At 60.8% G+C, this 12,493-nt stretch overlaps 1 protein-coding gene across 1 annotated transcript in view; it reads left to right on the forward strand.

Moving 5' to 3' along the window:
* KIF21B (kinesin family member 21B) overlaps positions 1 to 9,793 on the forward strand; it is a 46,098-nt gene extending 36,305 nt beyond the window's left edge. Inside the window, exons 29-35 of the mRNA XM_057508141.1 lie at positions 501 to 637; positions 1,513 to 1,693; positions 2,785 to 2,949; positions 3,256 to 3,373; positions 4,065 to 4,235; positions 4,706 to 4,905; positions 5,912 to 9,793. Coding sequence (XP_057364124.1) covers positions 501 to 637; positions 1,513 to 1,693; positions 2,785 to 2,949; positions 3,256 to 3,373; positions 4,065 to 4,235; positions 4,706 to 4,905; positions 5,912 to 5,966 — 1,027 coding nt within the window. The 3' untranslated portion in view covers positions 5,967 to 9,793. The remainder of the gene's footprint in view (positions 1 to 500; positions 638 to 1,512; positions 1,694 to 2,784; positions 2,950 to 3,255; positions 3,374 to 4,064; positions 4,236 to 4,705; positions 4,906 to 5,911) is intronic.
* The last annotated feature ends 2,700 nt before the right edge of the window (positions 9,794 to 12,493 follow it).

Consider the following 12,493-nt stretch of genomic DNA (forward strand, 5'->3'; position numbering starts at 1 on the left):
CAGGTGACAGTGGCAGAGCTGACTGTGCTAGTCAAGGGGCCCCAGGGATGCACACGTGCACGCATGCTGGGACCCAGGTGCTCAGGGTGTTGGCCTGAGCATCCCCCCTGCACCCCAACCTCACCCTGGGTTAACTGAAGCAGCTGCAGGCGTGGTGGGAGCTCTGGAGCCATCCTGGCCCTCGGGCCTCCGCCCTGCCCAGCTGGGGCCTGGGTGCATTTACAGTCTCTGGATCTGGGTCAGGCAGGCATCAGATGGGAACGCCCGAGGGCAGGGCCTTCCCCTCCCGGAGGGCTAGGCCCCTCAGAAGTGCTTGGGAGGGCAGCGGGCAGGTCCCCGTGAGGCAGGCCGCCCCCACTGCGTAGCCCCAGACCTTGGTGGCATGGGCTGGCCTCTCCGGAGTCTCCATCCTGGGGCCCTGCACCCTCTCCCTACATGCCCCTCAGCCGGCCCCAGTCGCCCTGGCTGACGGGCATGCCCTCTCCTCTCTCTCCCGGAAGGGGCGTCATCACCCCTGTCGGAGGGGCCAAGGGCGCGCGCACAGCCCCACTGCAGTGCGTCTCCATGGCCGAGGGCCACACCAAGCCTGTCCTCTGCCTGGACACCACGGACGAGCTGCTCTTCACAGGGTCCAAAGGTGGGTGCTCCCTGCACTGGCCAGGTAGGGTTAGGGTCTCCCCTTGGCCCCGGCCTGCTCACTGCCGTGTCTCCTACCTCTGGCCTTGGCTCAGGGCTCCCCATCCCAGGTGTCCCCGGCCACGCCTTCCTGCAGAGCCGCCCCTGGGGGCTCCGTGCAGCTCTTCCCTTCAGACTTCTCAGAAACTCCTGGAAGCCTCTCAGGTGCCCCAGCCTGTCTGCCTATCCCAGCACTTACACCCAGGCAGTTCTCTGATCTCGGCAGCAGGGAGCCACAGAGTCCCCATGACTGGGCCACGGCAAAACCAGAGAAATGGTACCAGCAGAAAGAACAGCTCTGCAGGAGACATGCCAACAGATGAGTGCATGTCCACATGTACATGGAGATGTCGACACATAGGTCTACACACATACACATGTAGATAGGCAGGTCGATAGTTGAGAGAGGGCGTGCTCTGCATGGCGGGAGGGGGCAGATTTGTCAATCTGGGTGCAATCGGTTCATTCCAAGCTACTCCCATGAGATTTGCTTGCCATTTGTTCATTAATTTTGTCATCTATTAGCAGTTGTAGGGCTGGGCACCAAAGGTTTAAGATTTTATTTCAGCTCAGGGCACTGACAATGCATACAGAGCTCCAGTGTTGGCAGAAAGTTTGCTTGGGAAGCCTTGGTCTGAAGTTCTGACCGACGTCCCTCCTGAGCTTTTACATGCACATGTCCTATGAGGACACGTGAGCACGTCTTTCTCTCCCTCAGACCAGGCGCTCCTTCCTCCAGATCTCTCTGGACTCCCTCCCCCAACCTCCCAGCCCCTAGGAGGGGGAGGTGACTGACATCTCTCCCCACACGGGGCCCTCCCCTTCTGCCTCTCACAGACCGTAGCTGTAAGATGTGGAACTTGGTTACGGGGCAAGAGATCGCGGCGCTAAAGGGCCACCCCAACAACGTGGTCTCCATCAAGTACTGCAGCCACTCGGGGCTTGTGTTCTCCGTGTCCACCTCCTATATCAAAGTGTGGGACATCCGGGACTCAGCCAAGTGCATTCGGACCCTCACGTAAGTACCCGCTGTCAAGCTCGCAGTGGCACAGCCCAGCTCAGCTACGTGAGCACAGAGACCCGAAGGTCCATGGCTTTGGCTTGACTCTGAGGGACAAGGTGAGAGCCCCGGGCGGGGGCACAGTGCCTGGGGCAGCAGCGTGCACAGGCCTTTGGCCTGCGTGGCCCCACCCTTGCCCCAGCCTCCTAAGCCCCTTCTGGGATGAGCTGGACATCACCCTATGAGTCCGAAAGCGGAGCTGGGGAGCAGGTGAGACCCACAGGCTGTGGCCCCCAGCGCCGTCACCTGTCTGCAGCAAGTCCCCTGATGGGGCCTGGCCCTGACGGCCTCCGGCAGACAGACACACAGGGCACAGAGACAAGGGCTTCTTCAAAATGAAACTGTTTCCTAGCAAAAGCCACGCGTCGTTCCTGTGCGCACATCGTCAGCTATCACCCATTCCTTAATCCGATCCTCAAGAAAGAGTAAACACTGGGTTCTGAGGCCAGTGAAAGTGCTCTAAATGTCACTACCATGGCGGATCCGGGTCATTACAGATTTATCTATAGTAGGGTGACCCTGGTGTCGGCTGTGGGCTGGGGGTTCTCAGCTGTGACGAGGGCACCGTCTGGTGGGGTTGGGGTGCAGCGGGGGAGCATGTAATAATGCCCCGGGGGCCGGGGTGTGGGGAAACCTCTGAACCTTCCTCTCAAGTCTGTTGTGCACCTAAAATTGCACTAAAAAATAATATATTTTTATTAAAAAAACAGCAACAAAAAATGCACAGAGTAAAGAGAATGGGTTTGTCACCTCTTCATAGAAGAGGAAACTGGGACTCAGAGAGCGTAGGTGACAGTCCACCAGGGCCGAGTACAGGGCAGGTGCAGGGACGTGCCTTCTGCAGGTGGTGGAGTGGGGCTGTCACCCCTGGTCCCACCCTCATCAGACCAGAAACTTCCGGGAGAAGCCATTGCTTTTCCATCAGTCAGGGAAGGAAGGCTTCCTGGGAGAAGTGGGTGATCAGGCCCCGACCGAGAGGGATTTGATGGCCTCTGTCCCTGTGGCTGGGTCGCTCTGGTCTCCATCCCTGCCCGTCTTCGTCACGGCAGGTCCTCAGGCCAGGCCATCGTGGGTGACGCCTGCGCGGCCTCATCCACCCGGGCCGTCACCAGCACTCAGGGGGAGCACCAGATCAACCAGATTGCCCTCAGCCCTTCGGGCACCATGCTGTACGCCGCCTCAGGCAACACCGTGCGCATCTGGGAACTAAGCAGGTCAGGGGGAGGCCTGGGGAGGGGCAGAGGGCCTGCAGCGGCCCAGTGGGTGTCGGCGTGGGCTGCTCCCCCCCGGGCGGACGGGACCTCAGCTGCCCCTCTGTACCCCCGTGGGGCTGGGCTTGTGCCCCCTCTGAGATGCAGGACCCACTTCCTCCTGGGACAGGGCGGCTCATGTCTAGGTTCTTGATCTGGCTTTGAGGGAGAGTGTGCCCCAAGCAGGCCTGTTCATCCTGGGGTACACCCCCAGCCCAACCCAGGGTTCCCGCTGACCCCCGGTCCCCACCAGGCCTCTCCCCGCCACAGGTTCCAGCCCGTGGGCAAGCTGACAGGCCACATTGGCCCCGTGATGTGCCTGACTGTCACCCAGACAGCCAGCCAGCATGACCTGGTGGTGACGGGCTCCAAGGACCATTACGTCAAGGTACCTGAGGGGCCTCGGCTCCAGGGCCTGGGCGGGGGGCGCCCCCGGAGGGCTCTCGCTGTCCCTCCCCCACCCTCTGTGGCCTTGGGTGCACTCATGGGAGGTAGGGAGGCTGCTGGGAAACCACCCCGGGGAAGCAAGGTGTGCAGGCCATCAGGGAGGCAGCGGTGTTTTATAAACAGTGAAAAAGTAGAAACAACCTTAATGTCTCAGGGTAGAATACAGTGAGGTAAACTAGGGAAAGCCCACTGGGCAAAATGCAGTGTGACGGGTACAGTGACGAATATAAAACAAGACACGGGGGCGCAGAGCCACACGGCCTTGTTCGCTTCCTGGTTACGTCACTGGAAACCGCAGGGACGGGATCGGAAACTGGAAGGCCGGCTATGAAAAGGGAAATAGATGGTGGTGGGATCATGAGGACTTTTTATTTAAAGCACAAGTAGTGTTATATTTATTTATTAAAAAATAAAATAATTTTAGGGGGAGGTTCACACCCCAAACCCAGCTTTCTCCGTTAGCAGCTGTCTGCTGAGCTGTGGGGTGTCCCCAGGCCCTCCCTTGGGGACACTGTTCCTCCCAGGGCAGCCCTGCTGCCTCCTAAGCACCCTGCTGCTTGTCCCAAGTGGGTGGGCGGCCCTGCCCTCGCCCTCCTCTCTCGGGCTCTCCCTACCCACCCATCACCCCCCAGATGTTCGAGTTGGGTGAGTGTGTGACAGGCACCATCGGCCCCACCCACAACTTTGAGCCCCCGCACTACGACGGCATCGAGTGTCTCGCCATCCAGGGAGACATCCTGTTCAGTGGCTCCCGGGATAACGGCATCAAGAAGTGGGACCTGGAGCGGCAGGAGCTCATCCAGGTGGGGGAGGGAGCGGGTAAGTGGCCTAGACAGAGGTGGCTCCCAGCCCAGGCCGCACCCCAGGGACCCGGGGCGCCCTGCCTGTCCACCCCCCGCTCACCTGCGGCCTCTCCTGACACCCCGCAGCCCACGGCCCATGCCGCTGCTCCCGGCCCCAGGGCTGGGCTGGGCTGCTCCGCCACCAGGATCCCTCTCTGGGACCTTTCACATTTGCCTTCACCTGTCTGAGGGCTGAAGGGCTCTCTCAGTGAAGGGTCTTAGGTTTGAACCTGAGTGGCGGGACCACAGGACCCTCATCTGGGTCCCTGCAGTTCCCAGCACGGGTGGCCAGGCCTGGCTCCTGGGACCTGGGGCCTCTAGCGGCAGAAGGGAGCCCGGGACAGCCCTGTGCCTGCAGGGTCCTCTCCCTGCTTCTCCCTCCTTGGCACTCCGCCCCACCCCCAGCCCTCACCAGCCTGCTCCCCCTGCAGCAAATCCCCAACGCGCACAAAGACTGGGTGTGCGCCCTGGCCTTCGTCCCCGGCCGCCCCATGCTGCTGAGCGCCTGCCGTGCGGGCGTCATCAAGGTCTGGAACGTGGACAACTTCTCGCCCCTCGGTGAAATCAAGGGCCACGACAGCCCCATCAATGCCGTGTGCACCAACGCCAAGCACATCTTCACCGCCTCCAGGTGGGTGCTGGGCACTGCGGCCTGCCCGTGCTCCCCACCCCCTCCTTGTGTGGGCAGGGCAGGCTCATGGGCCTCAGAGCCCCTCAGCTCTCCTGGCAGGCTCAGCTCCCAGGGCAGGCCCACAGCCAGCCTGTGCCAGCCTTCACGCAGTGCCCACCAGGGGCAGGGGAGCAGGAAGGCGCCAGGCCCCAGGCCAGGACTCACCCCCTTGTCTGCAGGCCTCTCCTGCCCCTCCCAGCAGTCCCCAGCCCAGCTGTCATCACCCTGTGCAGGTGTCTCAGCCCAGCTCTGGCCCCCATCCAGGGGGTGCCAGGCCCTCTGGCCCACGGGGAGCCGCGCAGAGGGGCCTCTCCTCCCTGTTCCGACCGTGTCCCTTCTCTTCCTCTCCCCCCTCCCTCTCCTGCTGTCCCTCCGCCTCCCCGCCTCTCTCCCCACACAGTGACTGCCGGGTAAAGTTGTGGAATTACGTCCCTGGACTCACCCCCTGCCTTCCTCGACGAGTCCTGGCCATAAAGGGCCGGGCCACCACCCTGCCCTGACTCCCCGCCCAGCCCCTCTCACCCCCCACCTCTTTCCTCTTCCTTCTCTTTCTCCACTTCGGTCTGAGCGGCTTCTTCACGGTATGAGCTTGTTTTACTCCTCCACCTCCTCTGCCCCCATACGTGCCCAGCCAGAGCTCGCCCCTGCCTGCCCCTCTGCTCCCACCCTCCCTCCGAGCATGAACAGCGGACAGATGCCCAGGAGACCGGGGCCAGGTAGCAGAGCGTCCAAGCCTAGACACAACACCAAAGGGAGCCCGGGATAAGAATCCTTTGCAACCACAGACCCTCTCCCTCTGCCCGGCACCCCTCGCCCGCCCTGCAGTCTACCCTCAGCCTGAGCAGTGCTTGCCCCTTGGCCCAGCCACATTTGGGGAGCTTGGGGAGCCTGGCCATCCTTTGCTTTTGGGGGTAGCCAGCTGGGCCCACTTCCTGAGCCGACCATCCCGTTCTGTCCTCCTCCCCAGTGACCTGACAGTGAAGTTTTGGAGCGCACGGCGGGGAGCTGGCAGCCCCCTGTAGGAGCGGGAGCGGTGGAGGACAGCAGAGACGGCCCAGAGCCCCCACAGCCTGTGCAACACAGCAGGGAAGCTGTGGCCCAAGGGGCCACCACCTGGGGACAGAGGGTGTGGGCAGTGGGTGGGCCCCTCCTCCCCCTTGACCTGGTGGGCGCTGTTCCCTGTCCCTCCCTGCCTCCAGGGGAGAGAGGTGGGGAGGGAAACAAGCTGTGAAGCCAAAGGGCATTTTCCCCCCTCACTTCTCCCCCTGCGGCCCCTCGGCCTCCCTCCCCCACTGGCCACACTGCCTCCTGCTGAGCCGGCCCTGTGGCCTGCAGTGGGGCCCTGTAGGGGGACAGCCCCGCCATGCCCCCCACTGTGCTGTGAGGGGGGCCTCCCCGGGTAGCCCCAGCCCAGCCTCTGGAGCCACTGCACCTGCCTCTGAGCCCAAAAAGCTAGTCCTCAGGTAACCATGGAAACCAGGAGTAGGCAGCTGGGCCCTGCAGCTGACCCTTAGCCCTTGGCCACCAATGGCTATTCCTCGGTGACCCCAGTAATTTCTTAGGGTCCCCTTCTGATGGGGCCAGGGTGGAGCTGCTAGGATGATTCAGAAATATGTCAGCTATTTAATTTATTGTTTTATTTTTATTTTTTGCTATTGCCTCCTGGAAACTGACTTGAAGTTTCTTCCCACACGTTCTTACCCTCAGCTCCTGGGGGCCAGGAATCCCAAAGGGAACCTGTCCTGCTGGCCCTCCAGGGCCGCCTCCCGTTTGCTTTACAGAGGAGGGAAGTGCCCCCTGTGACTGCAGCTCAGTGCCGCCTGCCCCCCTCACTGCCCCGGGGCCCAAGCACACCCCGACCTCCGGCCACCTGAGGCTTCAGTGCCTTCCTCCACCTGCCGGGCGGAGGCGCCACGCGTGGGGCCTTGTGCCGCTGTCCCCAGAAGGAGGGGGAGCGCCCCCCCACCCCTCCACGCCCAGAGTCCTGAGCCGGCCAAGGAGGAAGCGGCCCAGAGGACTTGGACGGTGAGGCTGCCTGGCCCTCCCCAGGCCGTGCACATTGCCCCCCGACCGGGCAGGAGCCCCTCCAGCTTCTTGCTCCCTAGTTATTCAGGAGACACATTTCAAGCCTTAAAACCGGCATGTGGCAAGGAGCCCTACCTTTTAGGTGATTCGCAGTGAAGATGGAATTTCTCTTTCTCCTTGGGGCTGTGGCCTCCCAGCTCCAGATGTGGTTAAATCCGCATTCCAGGGTCCCTTGTTGGGGCACCTCTGAAGTTACAGGACTGGGCCCTGGGAAAGGGTTCTGCCCCGTCCCCCATCCCCAACCTGTCCACACTGCTTTTCTGATGCTTAACTGGTCCTGTGCTTTTTGGCCTCAGTCTGGGGGCCTGGAGCCCCGACTCTGTTCAAAGGACAGTGACTTCTGGACCTTCTGGAGGTGTCTCGGCATTGCTGCCCTTTCCCCATGTGGCCGGGGCTGTGCGGGCCCCTGTGGAGTGTGCCAGCACCCAGGGCAGAGGGGGCGGCTCGGCTGTGAGAGGGAGAACACCTGCTGAGACCTGGGTGTGGCCACCGCCCGCCCTGCCCAGAGCTGTCCCCCAGGCTCAGAAGGCTGCCCTGCTGTGCTTGGCCTCTGCCGACTCTGTGGTGAGGTCACCGCCCATGGGCTGATGCACAAGAGGGACCCCGGGGGGAGCCTGGGCCAGTCTTTGCCGTGCCTGGACAGCCCGCCTCCTCTGGCCATCCCTGGGGGCTGGGCGAGCCCCTCAACCCCTCCAAAGCGAGTACAAGTCTCTGGCCCTCCCCATCTCTCTCCCTGCCTGGACAGACAGCTTCAACCCTGCAACTTCATAAGAAAGAATCTTGCATGGCTGTTTATGAACTGTAGAAACAGAAGACTGCACTCCAGCTGTGGGCCCGGGGTCCCCAGCCCAGGACAGCCGCCCTGTAGCTGGGAGGCCTGCTTTTGCACGAAATGTAACCTGGCGGCCTGCATGCAAGAGGTGCTCAGCATCGGTGCCCATTTCCTGCTGTGTCTGGCGGGCCAGCTACCTCGGGGTGGGCCGGATCTGCTGCCCTGGTGAGCATCACTGACTCTGAACTTGAAGTCCCTCAGCAGCCCTGAGCCAACCAAGAGCTGTGCTCCAGGAGGGCCGGGGTCTCTGGAGCTCCTTCAGTGACGCTGCAGGTACACGGTTAGGGGGCAGGCCCCCAGGATCTTAAATGTTGGAAGCACAAAATGGTTGTGATTGAGCACAATTGCAGGGCTCGTGGTGGGCAGCCAGGCAAGCCCGGGCCCAGGAGGCTCTTCCAGCTTGGCTCTGTCCAAAGTTAGGCTGGGGATGCCCTGGTCGGGGGGGCCTGCCCTCGCTCAGACCAGGGCGCGGCCCAGGTCCTAATACTGGGACGTGCCTATTACTTCTTACTCTTTGCCCGTCTGAAGACTTGAGTCTGTGCCACTGCAGGCCAGGCCACATCAGAGTGCCGAGGGCCAGGAGTCATGCCCTCTCTCCACCCCATGCCCTAAATCTCCGAATGCCTGAGCCCAGCCTCAGTCCCAGTCTTCTTGAGCCTAAAGATCCCGGACCCACAATCCCTGTACTCTGGGCTGAGCCCCACAAGCACTTCTGAAGCCGATGGGTGAGCTCCCTGGCTGGAAGGTGTTTTCCACCCCGCCACCCGCGTGGCTCTAGCAGTCCTGTGCCGAAGCCCGGTCGTTAGCATCCCCAGGCCAGCGTTTGCTTTCATTTGAGCGACTGACTCGTCCAAGGCGGCATCTGGAGATGCCTTTGGAAACTGCCAAGGAAGGAGGAAAGGCTAATAGGCAGAGGCTGGCACACCCCAGCATTTGAGGGGGTCGGGGTGCCACCATCTACCCCTTGGGAAGGGACATCTGTGGATCCGGGAGTGGGCTCCCTGCCCACCAGCCCTCACAGCAGCTTTAAACTAGAGAACCTCCCCCCTTGAATGTCTGGCCTGCTGCCCGCCCCCGGTGCGGCGGGGCTGGGCAGAGGGCAGCTCAAAGCACAGAAGCGCCCTCAGGAGGCTGCCATCCGGGCCTTCCTCGGGCTGCCCGGTGTGGGGGAGATGCAGACGGGCGGCTGCTGTGAGTCAGAGGTGGCCTGCTCCCTTCCACCACAGACTGTGCCGACTCCTGGGGGCTTCCTGGTGCAGCCTGGCTGGGCCGGCACTGCGCGCTCGGTCGGCCCCTGCCTGTGCCCCGTGCTGGCTGTGCTGTGAGAGCGGTGAGCTCCTTCCCTGCGCCTGGCCCACACCTGTGGCGTGCGTCCTTTGCCCTCCCAAACAGGAAGCTGCTGGCTGCTCTCTCAGCCTCCCAGTCCGGGCTCAGGAGCCGGCGCTTGCCAGTGACCCCACAGGCCATCCGTGGCCTGGCCCTCCTCTTCTGACCCCAGACCCCTCGCTGCCCTCTATGTGCGAGGGCAGAATGTACAGGGAAAGTTCTGCTTCTATGACATCTTGTTCAACCCCCACCCGCTGCCCACCGCAGATGAGCCCCCAGCCCCACCGCTCCTGGTCCCATCCACTGAACCCATGTCCGAAGGGCCTTGCAGGGAAGTGAGAACGGCTCCCTGAAGAGCCGAGGGCCAGAGGAGACCCTTGCCCTGAATTGGGGCCCTGCCCTGCCCACCACCAGCCCAGGCTGCAGGGCCCCTTTGGCTCAAGCCCCCCTCGCTTTGGGGCTCACTCAAGGTGTACATATGTTTTGTACCTCTGCCGACGACTGTACATAGTGTTTGAAAGTTATTTAAGCCTCATGTTGTACATTTCTGTTCCTAGACTGTGTGTGTGTGTTCTAAGAAGTTGTCATAAATAAAACCTGAATGACCATTGTTGTGTGGTGGGGGGGCCCCTGGGGGCTGTCGGCGTTTGGCTGGTTTCCCTTCTCTGGGGTGGGAGGCCCGTGGCAGGGCCCAGGCTCACGGGCATTTCCCAAGCTGTGAGCTTGGGGCCTTCTGCATTTCAGAGCGCCTCCCGACGCCGTACGCTGCCCCCTGGGACAGGTGCAATAGCCGAAGAGAGGGCACTGGCCTTGGCGGGCACCTACCACATCCCAGGCAGTTCCAGGCATGTTTCACCGGCTCGGCACAACTCCGTGTGACAGGCTAGTGTTCTCATTTGTTCTGAAATGAGAAAAATCTCTGAGAGGAAGTGACCTGTCCAGGATCAGGCTGGCAAGGCCTGCCCGCCACAGCATCCAGTACCTTCCCAGGGCCTGCAGACAGGTACGTACCGACATGTCCTCCCCTCGCCATTTACAAAGGTAGAATATGAAGGGTTCACATAAGAAAACAGCTCCATGGTGGACTTGATTTGTGGGCCAAGATCAGTTCTTTTCAGTTTTTAAAAACCCATATTCCCTTTTTGCCACTGCCTTAGAAATGCTCTGTGTTCTGCCTGCGTGTCCTGTTATCCTTAACGTGAAAACATCTTAAGTCTGAGGCAGCAAACAAGCCTCTAACGTGTTCTTTGCCCTGGAAGACACAGTGTTGTTTCTCTAAAATTGAGCTGCTCTCCTGCTTGTAACTTGGTATATTTTGTCTGTTGACCCTGGTTTTCAGGAATCAAGGACGCGCGTAATTTTAGATTGTGCCTCAGAATTCACTGTTTCTGAAGCTGCACGGTGCACTGGCCCTCCATTAGCTTTGTCAGGTTTCGCTCTTAAAAAGACATTCTTTGTAACACTTTTATTGAGATATAATTCCCATACCGTAAATTCACCCCTTTTTTGGCTAATGGTCTTGTTTATCCCTGTGTGCCCTCTCAGGGCCTTGTGGCCCCTGATGCCAAGCAAGTATTTAATAAGCAAAAGAAACTGATGTAAAGAAAGAATAGGTGATTTTGGAGGGTTGAGTGACGAAATGTCATTACGTACCTGCACCTGTTTCCCTTTTGCAGCAGGCACGTTCCCTTTGGGTGACCACAAATGGCCGGGCCCTGGGGATTCTGGCCCACCTCCCAGGCTTAGAGGCCTCTGGGGAATGACCTGCATCTTTATCACCAGCCAAGACCATTTTGAAAGCTTGACTATCTGAGTTTTGTATTGTGAAGTCAATAGGGCCTCTGCTTTGTTTTCCAAATAGAAAACTAGGTGCTTTGTCAGCGCACAGTCCCTGCTGCCCCCATTGACCTGCAGCTTCGACAGGTCAGCCAGTGAGTTCGGAGCGTCTGTAGGAGGCAGAGTGGGTCGGAGTGGGAGGCTGCTGCCCCTCCAATGGAAGGGCCCTGGCAAGTGACCGGGACCCTGAGCCACAGGGGGAGACCTAAGGGGCAGAGCTGCCCCGCCTCCCGGAAGCCCTCTGGCAGTGCGGGAGCCTCCCTAACCCCTACCCCCCAACCCCACCCTGACCTGGGAGGTGGCACATAGTTTCCAGTTGGCTGACGAGCCCCACCCCTGGCCGGGCCTCACCCGCCCCGTGGGACAGAGCCCACTGCTGACCGTGGGGGGTGGCACCAGGGCGTGGCCAGCTGCAGGCCCGTTGAGGGGGAGTAAGCCCGAGGACACGGCCCTGGCAGCTGCCAATCGGGGCCGCTCCAGCCAATGGGTTCTTCCTGCCACTGTGCCCCCCGGTCCCCAGAGGGTTTGTCATGAACGGAGGTTTCCCCAAACTCAGGTGGCCCCGGTCCTGAAGATGCTGTGCCACGTGGGGTAGGGAGGCAGGAACACCCGGTGAAGGGATATTATTTTTTACTCCTTTAACATGGGATGTTACAGGGGATTTTTTTTTTTTTCCAAATTACAAGAGTAGTATCTGCATTTTATAGAAAATGTGGAGAACAGAAGTTTGAAGAAGAGAAATCCTGTTCAGAATATGTTAACGAGGCAGCTTTCCCAGATTCAAGGGAACGGCGCTTCTCAGATTCTGATGGGAGCCCATTGCTGTCAGGGCTGGGTGGCAGCCTGGCCCTGGAGACAGCTGGGGGCCGCTGGCCGAGAACCCAGGGACCGGGTCTTGGGGAGCAGGCGAGATGAGCCCCTGGCCAGCCCAGAATTAGCGTGGAGGTTAGTGCCACCCCTGGGGTTTGTCAGCAAGCGTGACCAAGCGGCTCCAGCTGCTGTGCCCAGGTGAGGAGCGTGGTCACCCCCAAGAGGCAGGGGTGGAGGTGGCGAGCAAGGGGGAGCTCGTGTGCTCCCAGGTCCTGGGTGCAGGTGACAGAGGCCAGGCACTGAGGCGCGAGAGCCAGAGGTCCACCCAGTCAGAGCCGGGCTGGCCATGGGGGAGCCTGCCTTTCAGGGCACTGGGTTATTGTCCCTGCACCAGAGCTTTGCCTAGGGCTCAGGTAACTGAAGGTCAGGTGTGGCACCCTGGTTTGGAGGCAGGGGTGGGTGGGTGGCACTGCGAGCAACAGATGAGCCTGCACAGACCCTGAGAGTCAGCTCCAGGGACTGTCAGAGGGCCTGGGTGAGAGTGATTCCAAAAGGAGCCTGGGGGACAGGAGGTGTTGACCCAGCTCACCTCTTGGCATAGGAGGAGGAAAGGTGTGGGTCTGCATGGCAACAGTGGCCAAGTTTCTGGTTTCCAGGCCA

This window comes from Manis pentadactyla, chromosome 9 (genome assembly GCF_030020395.1).
Source record: "Manis pentadactyla isolate mManPen7 chromosome 9, mManPen7.hap1, whole genome shotgun sequence".
Taxonomy (NCBI): Eukaryota; Metazoa; Chordata; class Mammalia; order Pholidota; family Manidae; genus Manis; species Manis pentadactyla.